This window comes from Elgaria multicarinata, chromosome 2 (genome assembly GCF_023053635.1).
Source record: "Elgaria multicarinata webbii isolate HBS135686 ecotype San Diego chromosome 2, rElgMul1.1.pri, whole genome shotgun sequence".
NCBI lineage: Eukaryota > Metazoa > Chordata > Lepidosauria > Squamata > Anguidae > Elgaria > Elgaria multicarinata.
In genome coordinates, this window is record NC_086172.1 from 146,399,554 (window position 1) to 146,415,295 (window position 15,742).

Genomic DNA, 15,742 nt, shown 5'->3' on the forward strand with positions numbered 1-15,742 from the left:
AAAACAAAATACGGTTTTTTAAAGTATTCAACATGAATTTTCCAAGTACTTCGTTAGAAATACGATAGAATAAAAAGTTTTTAAATCTGTTTTTTAAACCAAATGATCAGGGGAAAGCGCGAACGCAGCCCCCCACTACCACAAATTATGCAGTCGAGTTTCCCGCATTTGGGGAAATCGCAGGGGTCAGCACACCCGAAGTGCAATGGATGAGCCTCACCCTGGGAAAACCTCCTTCATGATCAAGGTGTCTCCCCTGCCAGGTAAGTATGCTTTTTGCTGCGCCCATCGTCACACCCACCCTCTTCCGCTGCACTCCAACGCACAGCGAACACGACCACCCACCGCTTAGTCCCCACCCATGCTTGGACATAGTCGGACAGCTTCAGGATACCACCGGGCGAGGCTCGTGGGTGCTTCGGCGCGTCCGATCGCGAGGTGCGTCCCGGTTCTCCTTCTCCCAGAATGCTCGGTGGCGGCGCCTCATCTGCATAAAGCCAGTGAAGCTCCTCCTCTTTCTCGACTCTCCGCGCTGCCGGCTATACCGGAGAGAATGGGCGGGGCGGGCAGGACGGGGCCTGGCCTTATTTGCCTGCCTGTCAGCTCCGAACGACCGTTGCGGGCGCAGCCTGAGGCGCGGGCGCCGCTGAGAGCGATGAGGGGTGGCGGTGGCACAATCCAAAGTGCCCGTGCCAAGACGAGGGGCAAATCCCTCCCGCCTGTTCCGGTTCACGGGACTGTCTTCCCCCCTCCGAAAAGGTTGCGGCCCGTTTCCCTCTCTAAGCCCGGTGGCCAAAGGTGGGGAGAGAATTCTCAGAACTCTCCTGCCCCCCACAAAAAAATATTGGGGAGGGGATCTTTAAGGTGGATCCCTGCACTGAGCAGAGGGTTGGACTCGATGGCCTTATAGGCCCCTTCCAACTCTACTCTTCTATGATTCTATGGTCTTCATCAATTTCTCCTTTCCTTCCTCTTGCAACCTGCAGTGCCACCTCCCCCACTGTTCCTGAGGGTCCCCCAATCCTCACAGCAGATTTGGAGTGGCATGGGGGAGGGAAGAATCAATAAAGACCACCAGCTCCATTCAGTGAGTGGGATTCCTTCATTGAATGAGAAGCCTCCTGTGGAGCCCTTTCATCCACGGGTGGCAAATTCTATTTATTATTGCATTTATATCCCGCCTTTTTTCCTCCAAGGAAGCCAAGGCAGTGTACATAATCCTCCTCCTCCACTCAATTTTATCCTCACAACAACAACCCTGTGAGGTAGGCTGGGCTGAGAGTCTGTGACTGACCCAAAGTCACCCAGTGGGTTTCCATGGCTGAGTGGGGACTAGAACCCGGATCTCCTGATCCCCAGATCCAGTGCATTGTCTGTGCAATTTAAAAATACTAAACAGATGTGCTGCCTAATTTTGGATCTTGGCACCACAGTGTAAGCAAATACATCCCAGTGTTAGTAAAACCTATTTTTCCTGCAAAGGATAGAATTGGATGCTTCCAGGATAGATCCTAATGGGCTCAGAGTGTGCTTACTGCAGCTTCTGGAAAAACACAGGTTGAGTACTCAAACATTCTCTATCTCACATCACCAACACACCAAAGGACTCATTTGATAATATACACATGATAGCTTTTAACAACAAGCTGCATTCAACTAAAAGAAAAGCATTACAAAGTTATGTAAGGGCTGCAGCCCTGTGTATATCTTCCCCAAATGGAGTTTTATTGCATACAATGAAACATGCATAAGATAAGGCTGCAGATTGTTCTCAGATAAGGCTGCATTTCTTGCATCCACCTCACTTCTGGAGTTGAAAGGGTTTACAGAAGCTCATTTACAGGCACACCATTTTGTTTTTGAAGGTTAAACAAATTGGGGGAATTGGGATTAGTCAAACAGCAAAAGTATGGAGATACAGCTGTGCTGGCTGAAAGCTTCTTTTTTCATGTAGATGTTAAGTATATGAAAAGAAATACTTGCTTAATCATTAAAATTGTGTGTGTATGGCTATCTCAGGGTTAAACAGAGAAAGTCTATCTGTGGGCAATTACCTTGAGATAGAGGCTGTTCTGGGAACCTTGCCAAGATTCTAAGTTAGCCTCATCACAGCTGTATGTAATGTAGATAAGAATTGTGTAGATCTGTATATAGTTTCTCACTTGTGTAAAATGGAACTGATCACTGCTTACTGATCACTGCTCTATGATCACTGCTCTCTGTGTATGCCTCAGTGTGCTGATCTGAACTGAACTGCACAGAAGCCTGAAGGAAATAAACCAGCTCTGCTGTGTAAGACCTGCGTGATGTGTGTTTGTTTCTGAGCACAAACAGAGTTCCAGAAGGAGAAAAGTTCTGGCAATAACCCAACAAAGGTTATGGGCCCAGTCCAGTCCAGGAAGCCTACGCCAGCCTAACCCAGGCAGAAGAACCAGAACTTGGTGGGAACGGTGCAGTATCAGAACCAGGAGTCTGCTAAAACAGAAAACTGTTGATGAAGGAAGACATCAAGCTAAAGCCAGTGCTGCAAAGTGAGGAAAAATCTCAGTCGGCTGACTCTGAGGAGGACTCTGAGCAGGAGGACGGTGAGATACCAATTCCTAAAGCAGAGGAAATGGCAGGAGCTAATATGTCTGGTTTACATCAATTGTTGGAAAAGCTGAATGACTCTAACTATGCATTATGGTCTTACAAAATGCAAATGTATCTGATTCAGGCTGAACTGTGGTATGTAGTCACAGAGGATCCACCAGATAGAGCAGATCCACAGAATGCTAAATGGTTTAAGGACGATGCAAAAGCAATGGCAGTTATTGCATTAGCTGTGGAAGACTCTCAAATTTCCTTCATTCAGTTTTTGAATACATCAAAAGAGTGCTGGAATGCGCTACAAGCTGTATATCAAAGAGAAACAGCGGGCAGTAAAATAATTCTAACCCGGAAGCTGTATGGAATGAAGCTGAAACCAGGGGAGTCTATGTCAAACCATTTGAAAAGCATGAGAGAAATCTTCAATCAACTCAGGGCACGAGGGATGGAGTTTACAACTATACACCAAGTCTATGTGATTTTGTCAAGTCTTGATTCATCGTACGACGCGGTTGTCACCATGATGGAAAGTCAAGAGGAGAAAAATTTAACCCTCGAGTATGTAGCTGGAAAACTACTGGAAACCTATGAAAGAAGACAAGCTTCAAAACAACAGAGCCTTAAACATCCTGCGGCTGAATTTCAACAAAGTCATAAATCTTCTGACGTGGTGGCTGCATTAAAGGCAAGGAAATGCTTTAACTGTGGTTCCACAGAACACTTAAGGCGGGATTGCAACAACAACAAGAAGAAAAAGCTGTTGACAGCAAAGTGGAGAGAAGAAAACAACATGAATGAAGCTGAATCAACAAAGAAGTGTCTTCTAGCAAGAGTCAAAGAGAAAATGAATCCTTGGTTTTTGGACTCTGGGGCTTCAATAAGTATGGCAAAAGACAAACTTTCATTTGTAACCTTGGAAATTTCTACTTCAGAGCAAAAGTGTGTTACCCTTGCAAATGGAACAAAAATCCAGATTTGTGGTGTGGGTAATGTATATTTTGATTGTCTGGGAGTTGAACTACAAAGTGTTTTATATGTACCAGAATTAGAAACAAACCTTCTAAGTGTGTTTCAGTTAACAGAAATGGGGTATGAGGTTTGTTTTACTGAAGAAAATTGTACTATAAAACAGGGAAACAAGGTGTGTGTGCAGGGAATAATGAAAGAATCTTTGTATGTGATTAATACTTGTACAGAAAATGAAGTTGTAGCCAGCAAAGTCACAACAAAAACAATAGCCAATTGCAAACCACACCAAGAGTGCATCCATTTAACTCATAAAAGGTTTGGTCATGCTAACTATAAAATAATTTCTAAGATTCCAGAATTGTGTGAAGGGGTGAAAATCAAACCATGTTCTAACTATGTAGAATGTAATGTATGCAGTGAAACCAAGTGTCATAAGTCAAACATTCCAAAACATAGTGAGAGAACAACAAAAAGAATTTTTGAATTAATTCATGCAGATCTTGCAGGTCCTTTTGAGACAAGTCAAGGAGGAAACAGATTTTTCTTGTCTATTGTTGATGATTACAGTAGATTTGGATTTGTGTATGTGTTAAAACAGAAGAGTGAAACTTTTGGAAAGTTCAAAGCCTTTGTTAAGTGGAGTAAAAATAGATTTAAAGAACCTATAGCTAATCTAAGAACCAATTAAAAAAACTGAACTGTGCAACCAACTGTGCAACTTAGCAACCAATTAAAAAAATTCCTTAGTGATGAAGGTATACAACATGACCTTACTGCTCCATATTCACCATTTCAAAATGGAGTTGCAGAAAGGAAAAACAGAACCTTGCAGAACATGTTAAGAGCTCTATTGAAAGAGTCAGGATTGTCTAATCTGTTCTGGGCAGAAGCTTTGTCCACCTCAAATTATTTGTTAAACAGGCTTTACCACTCTGTACATGAAAAAACCCCATATGAAATGTTTTACAAAAGAAAACCTAGAGTGTCACATATAAGGGTTTTTGGAAGTAAATGTTTTGCTCATGTTCAGAAAGAAAACAGACCAGGAAAGCTAGCTCAAAGAGGTTTGGAATGTAAACTGTTGGGATATGATACACAAACAAAAGGCTATCGTTTGTGGTCTCCTTATCACAAAAGTGTAATTGTGAGCAGAGATGTAGTTTTTCATGAACAAATGCAGGAAACAAAACAGTATGTAAGTTTGCCTGTAGAACAGAAAGCTGTAGAAACAGAAGAAATTCCTGAACAATCTCAGCAAGAGAGGGAGGGGGAAGAAACTGTAGAGGAGGAAACTATGCCTGTAACTATGCCAAGACGATCAGAAAGGGAACGCAAAGCTCCAATTCGTTACTCAGATGAATACCAAAGCAAACAGGTTTCTCATAGAGCTTTACTAATAGCCTATGAACCTACTTCATTTGAGGAAATTCAGGAAATGGAACCTACAGAAGCTCAGGGCTGGCATGAAGCAATGTCAGAGGAAATCAGAGCAATGGAAAAAAATGAAACGTGGGAGCTAGTACCTTTACCTGAAGGTCGTAAAGCCATTACCTGTAAATGGGTATTCAAAGTAAAACAAAATGAGAAAGGACAGGTGGAACGTTACAGAGCAAGATTGGTAGCAAGAGGATTTGCTCAAAAATATCTAATAGATTTTGAAGAAGTTTATGCACCTACAACAAAATACTCAAGTGTAAAACTTTTGTTAAAAATTGCAGCAGAAAAACAATTGAATGTATTTCATTTTGACATCAAAACAGCTTTCTTATATGGAGATTTAACAGAGGAAATTTACATGACTCAACCAAAAGGTTTTGTTAAAAATCCAGGGTTAGTTTGTAAATTGAAAAAATCCATATATGGTTTGAGGCAAGCAGCAAGGTGTTGGAATAAGAAACTGGACAATGTATTGATCAAAATAGGTTTTAAACAAAGCAAAGCTGATCATTGTTTGTACACAAAACAGGATGGTTCAAATGTAGTGTATCTGCTGATTTATGTAGATGATTTGTTACTGGTTTTTAATGAAGAAGAACAGAAAAACACATTTGTAAACCAGCTGCAAAGACATTTTGAGTTAAAAGACCTTGGTTCAGTGAAAAGTTATTTGGGAATGCAAATTTCAAAAGATTCTAACACAGGGTCATTTCTGATTGAACAAAGTGGCAAAATTAAAAAATTGCTGGAAGAACACAGCATGGAGAATTGTAAAATTGTTGCCACTCCTATGGTCACTGATTTTCAAAATCAGACAGACAGTACTGAAATGGAAGACATACAGAAATATCAGAGTGTGATTGGAAGTTTACTTTATCTAGCAAACCTAAGTAGACCAGATATTACATTTGCTGTAAATCTTTTAAGCAGAAAAATGACAAAACCTTCTGTAACTGATTGGACAGCTGTAAAACGTGTATTGAGATATCTAAAAGGTACAATTAATCACAAATTGGAAATATCTACACACAAAGATGGAAATTTCTATGTTTATGCAGATGCTGACTGGGCTAACGCAATTGATAGAAAGTCTACCAGTGGAGCAGCATTCTTTTACAATCAATCCTTGATTGATTGGTATACAAGAAAACAAAATTGTGTAGCAACCTCTAGTGCAGAAGCAGAATATATCAGTTTATCTCTGGCTTGTAATGAGATTGAGTGGTATAAACAATTATTTGCTGATCTAAGGTTGGAAATTGAGACACCAGTAACCATATTTGAGGATAATCAGGCATGTATTAGTATGGCTACATCTGAAAAGTGTAAACCAAGAACTAAACATGTGGATGTTCGTTATTCTCATGTGAAAGATATAATTCAGAAGGGCTGGATTAAGCTTGAATATTGTCCATCTGAAATGATGTTGGCTGATTTATTCACAAAACCAGTATCAATGGTAAAACACAAAGAGATGCTTTTAAAGCTGGGTCTCAGATTGTAACACAATTTAAACAACATGCGCAAGAGGAGGACTGTTAAGTATATGAAAAGAAATACTTGCTTAGTCATTAAAATTGTGTGTGTATGGCTATCTCAGGGTTAAACAGAGAAAGTCTATCTGTGGGCAATTACCTTGAGATAGAGGCTGTTCTGGGAACTTTGCCAAGATTCTAAGTTAGCCTCATCACAGCTGTATGTAATGTAGATAAGAATTGTGTAGATCTGTATATAGTTTCTCACTTGTGTAAAATGGAACTGATCACTGCTTACTGATCACTGCTCTATGATCACTGCTCTCTGTGTATGCCTCAGTGTGCTGATCTGAACTGAACTGCACAGAAGCCTGAAGGAAATAAACCAGCTCTGCTGTGTAAGACCTGCGTGATGTGTGTTTGTTTCTGAGCACAAACAGAGTTCCAGAAGGAGAAAAGTTCTGGCAATAACCCAACAGTAGAGCCCCTGCAAGGTTTATGTTGTGCTGTAAGTAATATTTAATCAGAATTGTGACAGGATGGGGGCCTTTTACTGACCCTATTTTATAAAAGACGTTAATGTTCCATGGATGTCCAAAGATGTTTAATGTTCAATATAGTGCACTTTAGGATTAAGGGCACTGGCTGTAATCCAACAAATGTTAGGCATGCTAAATTCCACTGAAATAAATGGGACAGGAATCCTATGATTGTGAACTCAAAAGAAAGTCCTCCTGAGGTCAATGGGACTTCTCAAGAAAACGTGGATAGAATTTATTTATTTATTTATTACATTTTTATACCGCCCAATAGCCGAAGCTCTCTGGGCAGTTCACACAAAAAAATTTTGCATCCTTAATCATTTAATGGTATACTTCAGTTCCCCTGGTTTCAGTGCATCTTGGCCATGTCTAACTTTTGCTGGATCATGATACTGGATGACCACACTGTAGCTTATCTTGACAACTCCAAGGGAATGATATAAATTAAGTGAGAGTAACTTGGACTGTGACTAAAACTGGCAATCGAAAGATATACCAGACAGAATGCAGGAAGTCACTACTGCCATTCCAGGACATGGGCTTTCGTATATTTTACTCCATAAAGGACTACCAATATTGATGGTGTTACAATCATTCTCCATGAATTCAGGTTTCAGTTGTTTGACTGGTTGGTATTTATGAAACATCTTGACACCAACCAGGGTTGTCCTCAAGGCAGTGCTCCATCCATGGTCACATGCCAGTCACCCTGATAATTCTGCATTAACCTTGGATCAACTCCTTGGGGAAACTGGCGCATTTAAATCCATCTGGGATCTCACTATCAAGTTTGGAAATTATTTTGTAAATTGGTTTTTTCCAGGAAGGGTCCAAGTCCTTCCCTGCCCTGACAGCACTAAAAAATTCCTTAAGGGTCAGACTGGCAACATCCAGGAAACCATCAGGAACCTGCAGAGAAAGAAAATAACAAGTTTGGGGATATGAAACACACCATTGGTCAATTTAGCATCTGTGTAGGATGGACTGGTCTTTGTTTGGCATGTATACTGCCCAATTAACAATTTCCTCTGGGCAGTGAACAATACAAGTTAAAAACCATAAAAACAATCAACAGGAGTTCTAAAAATCAAATAGAATAACAACCAACCACAATACAAAACTAAATAAAAATAAAACCAGCAAGAGAAAAGACTTAAAACAGCAGTTAAAGGATAACACATTTCTGTCCCTGCTTATGCAAAAATAAGTTCCACTATATTGAAAGGGGTTTGTTCCCACGTAAGTGGACATAAGGTTGCAGCCCTTAAATCTTAAAATCATCTTAAAATTCCTGGGAGAATAAAAAGATCTTCAGCTAATGCAAAAAGGATAATGTGGGTGCCAGGTAAGCCTCTCTGAGGAGGGCATTCCACAATCAGCGCCACCACTGAAGAGGCTATGCTGGCTGAGAATGCAGTTCAACACATCTGGAAGATACCAGATTTGAGAAGGCTAGTTTATGTATTTCCATATTACAATAGATACTGTGGTACCCTGATTTGAATACCCCCCCTATGGTATTCCTCTGATTTGGGGAGTTGGACTCATTGGCCTAAATGGATCCTTCCAACTCTATGATTTTATGAATATGTTATTGTGCCTCTCCTATGGTGTTCTCTTGACCTCCACTGTTCTGAAATAACTACACACACACATAAATCCATGGGAGTTGTCCAGTTCTAGAACAAAAGTAATGTTCTTAGAATAAGGCACATTCAGTTAAAATAAGGAATACTTGCTAAGTGTAGGCTCTCACCTCAAAATCATTCCCTTTGTTGTAGTGCACATTGAGGATCCGGAAGAGCTCAGAGTCCCTGGTGACAATGAGGTTACTGGGATCTGTGACTCCTTCCAAGAGGGCTTGCCTGGCAAACTTTTCCATCTGGATGTAATAAAATTCACGGAAATTGCTAAACCACTTGATGAGCTGGGAGGTGATACAGCGGGTGAACTGTGGAAAGAACATGTTACATTGGATTATGCGTTAAAGCCTCCCATTTTCACTGGAAATACACTGTATCTCTTGTATACATGTACACTTCCTCTGATCATGTTCATGCATCAGAGTTCATGCTCTGATGCATGAACATTCACGGCAAAGTAAATTTGTCAGTCTTTTAGGTGCCACAAAACATGAAAAGGGGGATGCTCTACAAACTGCCACTAGGGGTCACCAGTGCTCCACAACTCATCTTTTAAGTGCCCCCCCCTTACCTCCCTCCTGCAAGAAGTCAAGGAGCTTTCACTTCCAAACATTTATTATTTAGTCCTGATTTGAATCTCTGCAACCTCCTCCCACATCCCATTTTAAGACTGATTAAATGCTGACTCCATGGCTTCAGTATCACCAGCTGATTCCAACCTTTTTTGCTTAGCTTAGCATCTGACCCAGCAGTAGGCAGAAAGTAGATTCCAGATGTTTCATCCTTTAACTCTCAGCATTTCTGACCACTGGAGATGCTGGCAGGGGATTCTGGAGTTAACATCCAAAACAACTAGACATCTACCTACTGCACTCCTGATTTGGCCTAGGCTTCCCCAACCTGGTGTCCTTCAGATGGCTATGGCGGCTGGGAATGATGGGAGTTGTAGTCTAGCACATCTGGAGAGGAAGGCTAGGCTAGCCTAGTGAAGAGTTCTGGAGAACTTTAAAGTTTGCATGCCATTTGGGGTTGGCTTCATAAAGGTATTGCCCTAATATAAATTTTGTAATTTATCTTATGGCTCACACAGCTACATTTGTTTTTAGTTTGATTCATACCCGACAAGCCACAACCCAAACAGGGTTGCTACTTCTACTTTTCTTCATCTTCTGGTTTATCACAACAGTGCCTAGCCAGCTATGGGAGAAGCTAACATTTGCACAGGGCTTACATTTACTCTGAGGTACATGAAGCTGAATAGCTTTACCTGGACATCTAGGAAGTAGGCTTTCAGCAAAGATGAGGTCGGGTAGCGAGAGAAAAAGAACATCAGCTTAGCCTTTTTTAGATGGCCTGGGGTCAAAGCTTCCTGGATGTAATCTAGAGTCAAGGGAAAAAATGCTTCCTGTTCCTAGTCGTGATAGTCAACGTCAGCTGGTTTAGAGCAAGACCTGAATGAGTTGAATTTGGCCTGCTGGACTTCCTTTCTTGTGGTGCTATTAGGGCAGGACTCTGGGGCAGATGTCCAAGGCACAACTCAGCAAAATGCACTGCGGGGGCCCAAGCTGAGGCAGGGCAGGCTCACCACATTCTGAAGTAAGTGAACTAATATACAGTAAAGAGTGGGGACCCTTTACATTAGCTTTCCTCACCTGGGTGCCCGCCAGATATGTTGGAGTACAAATCCCATCACTCCCAGACTATTGGTTGTGCTGGCTGGGGATGATGAGATTGTAGTCCAACACATCTGGAGGGTGCCAGGTTGGGGGTGGAGGCTACTGTAAAGCCATTAAATCCAGACTCTGTTGCCTAATCTGATGCCCTGATCTGATGCAAAGAGACCTAGCAATAGGAGGTCTCCACCTGATTTTGTGCTCCAGACAGTAAACAAAGTTATCTTGCATTTTGTTGCTTGATTCCCAGCAGAGAACAGTCTGCAAAGGAAAAAAAATCAGGGAGATCATACTCTAGGTTTCAGGGTTACCAACTCCAGATGCAAAGGTAAGGATAGTCATTTTGAAGCTGTGATCTAGCCTCCTTGCCTATTGACAGCAGCGTGTAGGACTCAACTTGTCACATCAGCAGCCATTGGAGAAGGCTGAGCAGTCAAGCTGCTGCAATGTTATTGAGCACAGCCTGTACTGTACCTATTAATCTTTTCAATGAACAGAACTCCACAGCAGGTCAGGAATTGGCAACCCTATCCAGGCAAGTGGCACAGTTGTGCCATTGACATTTGTTTTCTTGAAAGTTGCTCTTGTTCTACAGGCAGCTTTAGGCTGAATTAAGGTTGCCAGATCCAGATCCTAAAAGGACTGCATAGGAGGAAGAATTTGGCCAGGCGTGGCTTTTCCAATCATAATATTGTAGAACATGAAGGGGTAGAGCATACAGTATGTGCCCTTCCTATGAACTATAGTGAAGGAAATCAGTAAGATTTTGGATACAGAACATCCAGATATGTTCCTTGCTCTTCAAACATGCTAGTTCAAGGTGGAACTGTTACATGAAAATTCCTGTAACAAAAATCCAAGTGGCCACTGTAGTTAGATAAAAGGTGCTTTGGGAAGGAGTGATCTGGAGTGGGGAAAGGATACTTAATCCTTTGCCACCTGCTTTTTTGCCACTGCAGTGTCTTCACCCCCACTTTCTCCTCCAAGGCTCCCTAGATGAGTGCATGGCTAAATTCATATCTGGAATCCTGCAAAGGCGAAAAGCAGTTTTGGGAAAGTTGTGGTGGAAAACAGCAGAAGGGAAAATGAGCGAAGCACCCTCTCTGCCCACTTCTCCATGGCAAATTTCCTCCTCTCAAAGCAGCTTTTTGTCACAAAAAAGCCACTGAAGTTTTACTACACATTTGAATGTGACATTTCACTCTGAAGTGACATTTAATTTAGGCCACATATGGGCAACCTACCGTGGGCCCACTGTGAGAAATCAAACTGCCAGATGCCCCCCCATCCTTAATTTCCCCCCTGCTCTGCTACCGCCACAACAGTTTTGCTGGGGAAGAGGGCACATGTGGACGTTCCTCCTCACCCAGACTTTTCCCCAGCAGAATTGGGCTCCCAACAGCCTGCCAAACAGACAGAAATGTATATTTTATTTAACCAGTCTAGATGAGAATGCAACACCAAATTGTCACCTCTGGCCAAGGATATAGGAGGGCTCCTAAAGGATATATGTGTTGAGGGAAAGTGCACCCCATCCGTCAAAGCACACCTTTCAGCAAACTCTGCATTTGAAACAGGAAGAGAGGTCAAACCTTCCATTTCAGCTGATCTACAGGATGTTGGACAGCGTTGTTGTCTCATGACAGATGGCTTCAGTTTGATTGGCTGCCATGGCACATCTAAGGACTTTGGAGAAGATACTATTCTTGGAGGGGGACTGCTCCATTGGCCATTTTGACCACAGAGTAGCATCTGGCTAAAAATGCCACTTCCTTGAACTTCAGAAGAGGTCATGATCAAGGGACAATTCGCAGGTGGTACCTGGCACAGTTTTCTCTCCATTTTTGACTGGATGGGATAAGTAGGAAAGGCTGGAGGTTTCTCTGTGATTAGTGACATGGAGGCTTTATAAGGAGACATCTTAGGAAGACATTGACTGGATGCATTTTCTCCAGCACCTACAAATTCTCTCCCAGTGGGGGACACGGACACCCGAGGGCCATTGGGTAACTGAGATTGGAGGCCTGCTGACTTAGACAAGGCTTTTTTCAAAACAGAGTCCACAGCCTGCGTCACCACTTGGATCAACTCATGTTTTAATATCTCTGAAAGAGGTCTTTCTTCTGAAGTTGAAATTCCTGAATCCATCATTCCTGTTTCTTCTTCCAACAATTCAGGTCCTCTCATCTTGGGAATGTGTCTCTGAACATTATCTTTGTATCGGTCACTTATGACAGATTGATTGCTGTTGTCCAAACTTTGCCCAAACTTCTCCTTCAACAGGTCCATCATCTTCTCCATACTTCCTTGGCTTTGACTGGAACCATTGAGCTCGGAAGATGGGAGGAACCTCTCTTGCAGCTGCTTCAGCTGAAGCTGCAAAACATGGAGCTGTTTTTTCAGCTGGAGGCATTCTTCAGTTGGGACACTGCTTCTGCCAGGTCTTGCCAGAGAATTCTCATGCAGACTTTGCTGCTGAGGAAGCCTCTGCTTTCTCTTATTCTCTCTATAGTCCTCCTTTACTTTCCCAGCCTGGCATTGGTCACCTTCTCCTAGGGTACCAGGCACTATAGGGGTTGGCATGATGCTCATTCCCCGAATAATATTTTCTACCCTGGCCCTCTTAGCCTGTAGGTGTTTGTTATGACTAGAGTTACTCAAGCTGTACACAGGCAACTGATTCATGGAGGAGGCTTCCCTGGAAGATGCCCCGTTCCCACTACTTTGGAACCCCAGTTCAGTTTTCTGTGGCGAAGGGAGAAGAAAACTTGGATCCAGCTCACAGTTAGCTTCTGGCTGGCTAAGGAGGTGTGATATTACAGATGCATAGTAAGAAGCAGGAGAGAAGATGTGGCCTCTTTCAACACAAGGCTCCCTTTTCTGATCATCTGCATGTCCAGATGTAGGACCATAATTATATTGGTCAGAAACAGTGCTCCCCTTCATATCTTTTTCTCCTTAGAGACCAAGAGCTGGTATCCAACAAAACACCAGGAATTGCTTAGGTAATAAGGTTGCAAAACGGGCACAACTGGTGATCTTGAGACCAAGCGTATGTTGTGTAGGTTAGTTTGATTTTTTTACATTTTTGTTTGTTTTCGTTTTACACTTTTGATTGGCCAGAAATCTGTAGGCGCAAGAAAAGATCAAATACTTTATCTGTTGGTTAAGAAACAACAACATAATTTATTAGCCTTCTATATTTATTTTTTTATTTAAAACATTTATATCACGCCCTGTATCATTAGGATCACAGTGCGGCATACAGATAACAGCATACAGTATAAAACAATAAATATACATAGTTGGAGGCATGGATAGTGAGAGGAAGAATGTGTATTTCAATTACATGTAATTCAGCCTAGTTAAAGTACAGGGTAATGTGTATTATATGGCTTGCAGAGACTTTCCCAGTATGTTGTATCTGACATTCATTAGTCACAGTGGGAAAGGGTGTTGCCATTTGGATTTCCTACCTCAGGCACTAAAATGTCTTAAAACCCATCAATACTTCCCCCTTTAATATTTGTTTTTTCTCCTGACTAAAATCGCCCTGTTCCTTCAGTCCTTTATTGTAAAGATTTATCTACTAGACCATTATTAACATAGTTATCCTCTGAAGTTTTCCCCTTTCCAAAACATCTCTACAAGAGGCTAAAATCCCGCATCCTTGCCAGGGCTTCTGCTTCCAGATTCCTTGTGGGATTCTGGAAAATCATCGGAAATTTATCGCGCTTCAAAGCTTGCTAAAATCTCTTACTGCATTTTCCCCGTTGAGAATAAAGCTGCTACAATGGCCAGAAAGCATGGGAGGCGCTCCAGAGGTGTAAAGGACTCCAGCTACACAAAATCGCAAGCGCAAAATAAAAGCCTTGCATAGAGAAGACCTGTGAGTCTTATCAAATTTCCAAATGTTGTTTCATTGTATAGTGTGGCTGCTTCCAGACAGAGGGCTTCTAGCACTACCAAAGAAAAAGGCACTGTGCTACTATTCTATCTTTTCCTCCTTAATGGATCTCTTTCTGGTGAGAAAAATGGTGAAAGAAGCAGCAAGAAATCACAGGACAGTTAGAAATGGAAAATGACAAAGTCTGGATCATCATAGTTGTATGTATTTTATAGTGTTTTTATTTGTGTTGTACCTCACCTCGATCCAGAGGGAAAGGCGGGTAACAAATTTATTATTATTATTATTATTATTATTATTATTATTATTATTATTATTACCCTGTAAAATTCCATGAATGAGGCAGGGCAATTGCACAATTAAAACCTCATCTGGAAGCACCCAGGGTCTGCTGCACTAACACAGCCAAACTGGTTCAACTCAGAGTTCAAAGCCCACCTGTTTCACACACCGTCTGTAAACCAATTTCCAAGGAGCAGTTTGGAAAGGAAGCTGAAAGAAGGGACAATAGTGCTGAGTCTGGAAAGAAGGAAACGGACAGGCATGAGGGATGATTATACAGCAAAGAGAGCAGAAGAGGAAATACTAGTTGTAGAAGAGAGGCAAAGACCTGTGCAAGGCCCCAGAATCCCAACTGCTGACCTATGAGAGCCTTTTGGTTCCTGACACACCTGTAGGCACATCACACACACTTCCAAATTTTCTTTGCAAACAGAATAACTATAAACTTGTAAGCGTTTTAAATGAAAGCCGCACTTATTCTCTATTACTAATCTGTCCTTGCATGCTGGCCCCCTAAATGCGCCAGTCCACAGTTCATTTGCCAATGTTTCTTTTTTTCTACAGCTTTTAGACCTTGACTTTGTTCTTACTTTCACACTGTAAGTTTTATTGTCCTGTGCCTATTTGGTGCGTTCTCTTCCTTCTCGTACTGGCCAGGATCTCTTCTCGATCCTCCCAGAGTGCAGGACACGGAATAACGGGCTCAAGTTAAAGGAAGCCAGATTCTGGCTGGACATCAGGAAAAACTTCCTGACTGTTAGAGCAGTGCGACGGTGGAATCAGTTACCTAGGGAGGTTGTGGGCTCTCCCACACTAGAGGCATTCAAGAGGCAGCTGGACAAGCATCTGTCAGGGATGCTTTAGGGTGGATTCCTGCATTGAGCAGGGGGTTGGACTCGATGGCCTTGTAGGCCCCTTCCAACTCTGCTATTCTATGATTCTATGATTCTATGATTATGGTTTTATTAGAATGTAAGCCTATGTAGCAGGGTGTTGCTGTTTTATTCTTTTACTATGTACAGTACCATGTACATTGATGGTGCTATATAAATAATAATAATAATAATAATAATAATAATAATAATAATAATAGAGCCATGCCTGCCTGCTGTGTTGTTTTGATATAAAGCCATCTGCATCCTCATAGCCTTGTATAGAAAACCTTTACAAAAAGAATATAAAGCCATAAATAACATATACTCTAGTCAACGGTAGAATTGTAAAA

The 15,742-nt window shown here is 41.8% G+C and overlaps 2 protein-coding genes and 1 non-coding gene across 3 annotated transcripts in view; 1 reads left to right on the forward strand and 2 right to left on the reverse strand.

Annotated features, from left to right (window-relative positions):
- Positions 1 to 15,742, forward strand: part of FCF1 (FCF1 rRNA-processing protein) — a 173,353-nt gene that overhangs the window by 88,578 nt on the left and 69,033 nt on the right. The gene's annotated exons all lie outside the window — the stretch shown is intronic.
- LOC134393852 (U1 spliceosomal RNA) lies at positions 108 to 271 on the reverse strand. Its single transcript, XR_010025131.1, has one exon. It is a non-coding gene; the product is annotated as a U1 spliceosomal RNA (small nuclear RNA).
- PROX2 (prospero homeobox 2) lies at positions 7,736 to 13,274 on the reverse strand. The gene is made up of 4 exons (XM_063118476.1): positions 11,921 to 13,274; positions 9,923 to 10,035; positions 8,769 to 8,963; positions 7,736 to 7,921 (listed from the first exon to the last, which is right to left on the reverse strand). Exons 1-4 carry the CDS (start codon positions 13,272 to 13,274, stop codon positions 7,736 to 7,738), a joined length of 1,848 nt encoding a protein of 615 aa, XP_062974546.1.

What these genes read in the sequence shown, in the direction of transcription:
- PROX2 (XM_063118476.1), bottom strand. Translation starts at nt 13,274, where the DNA reads ATGAAGGGGAGCACTGTTTCTGACCAATATAATTATGGTCCTACATCT. An exon ending in CCTACTTCCTAGATGTCCAG is followed by an intron (nt 8,964 to 9,922) that starts GTAAAGCTATTC and finishes TTCTTTCCACAG; the next exon opens with TTCACCCGCTGTATCACCTC. An exon ending in ACAAAGGGAATGATTTTGAG is followed by an intron (nt 7,922 to 8,768) that starts GTGAGAGCCTAC and finishes CTTTCTCTGCAG; the next exon opens with GTTCCTGATGGTTTCCTGGA.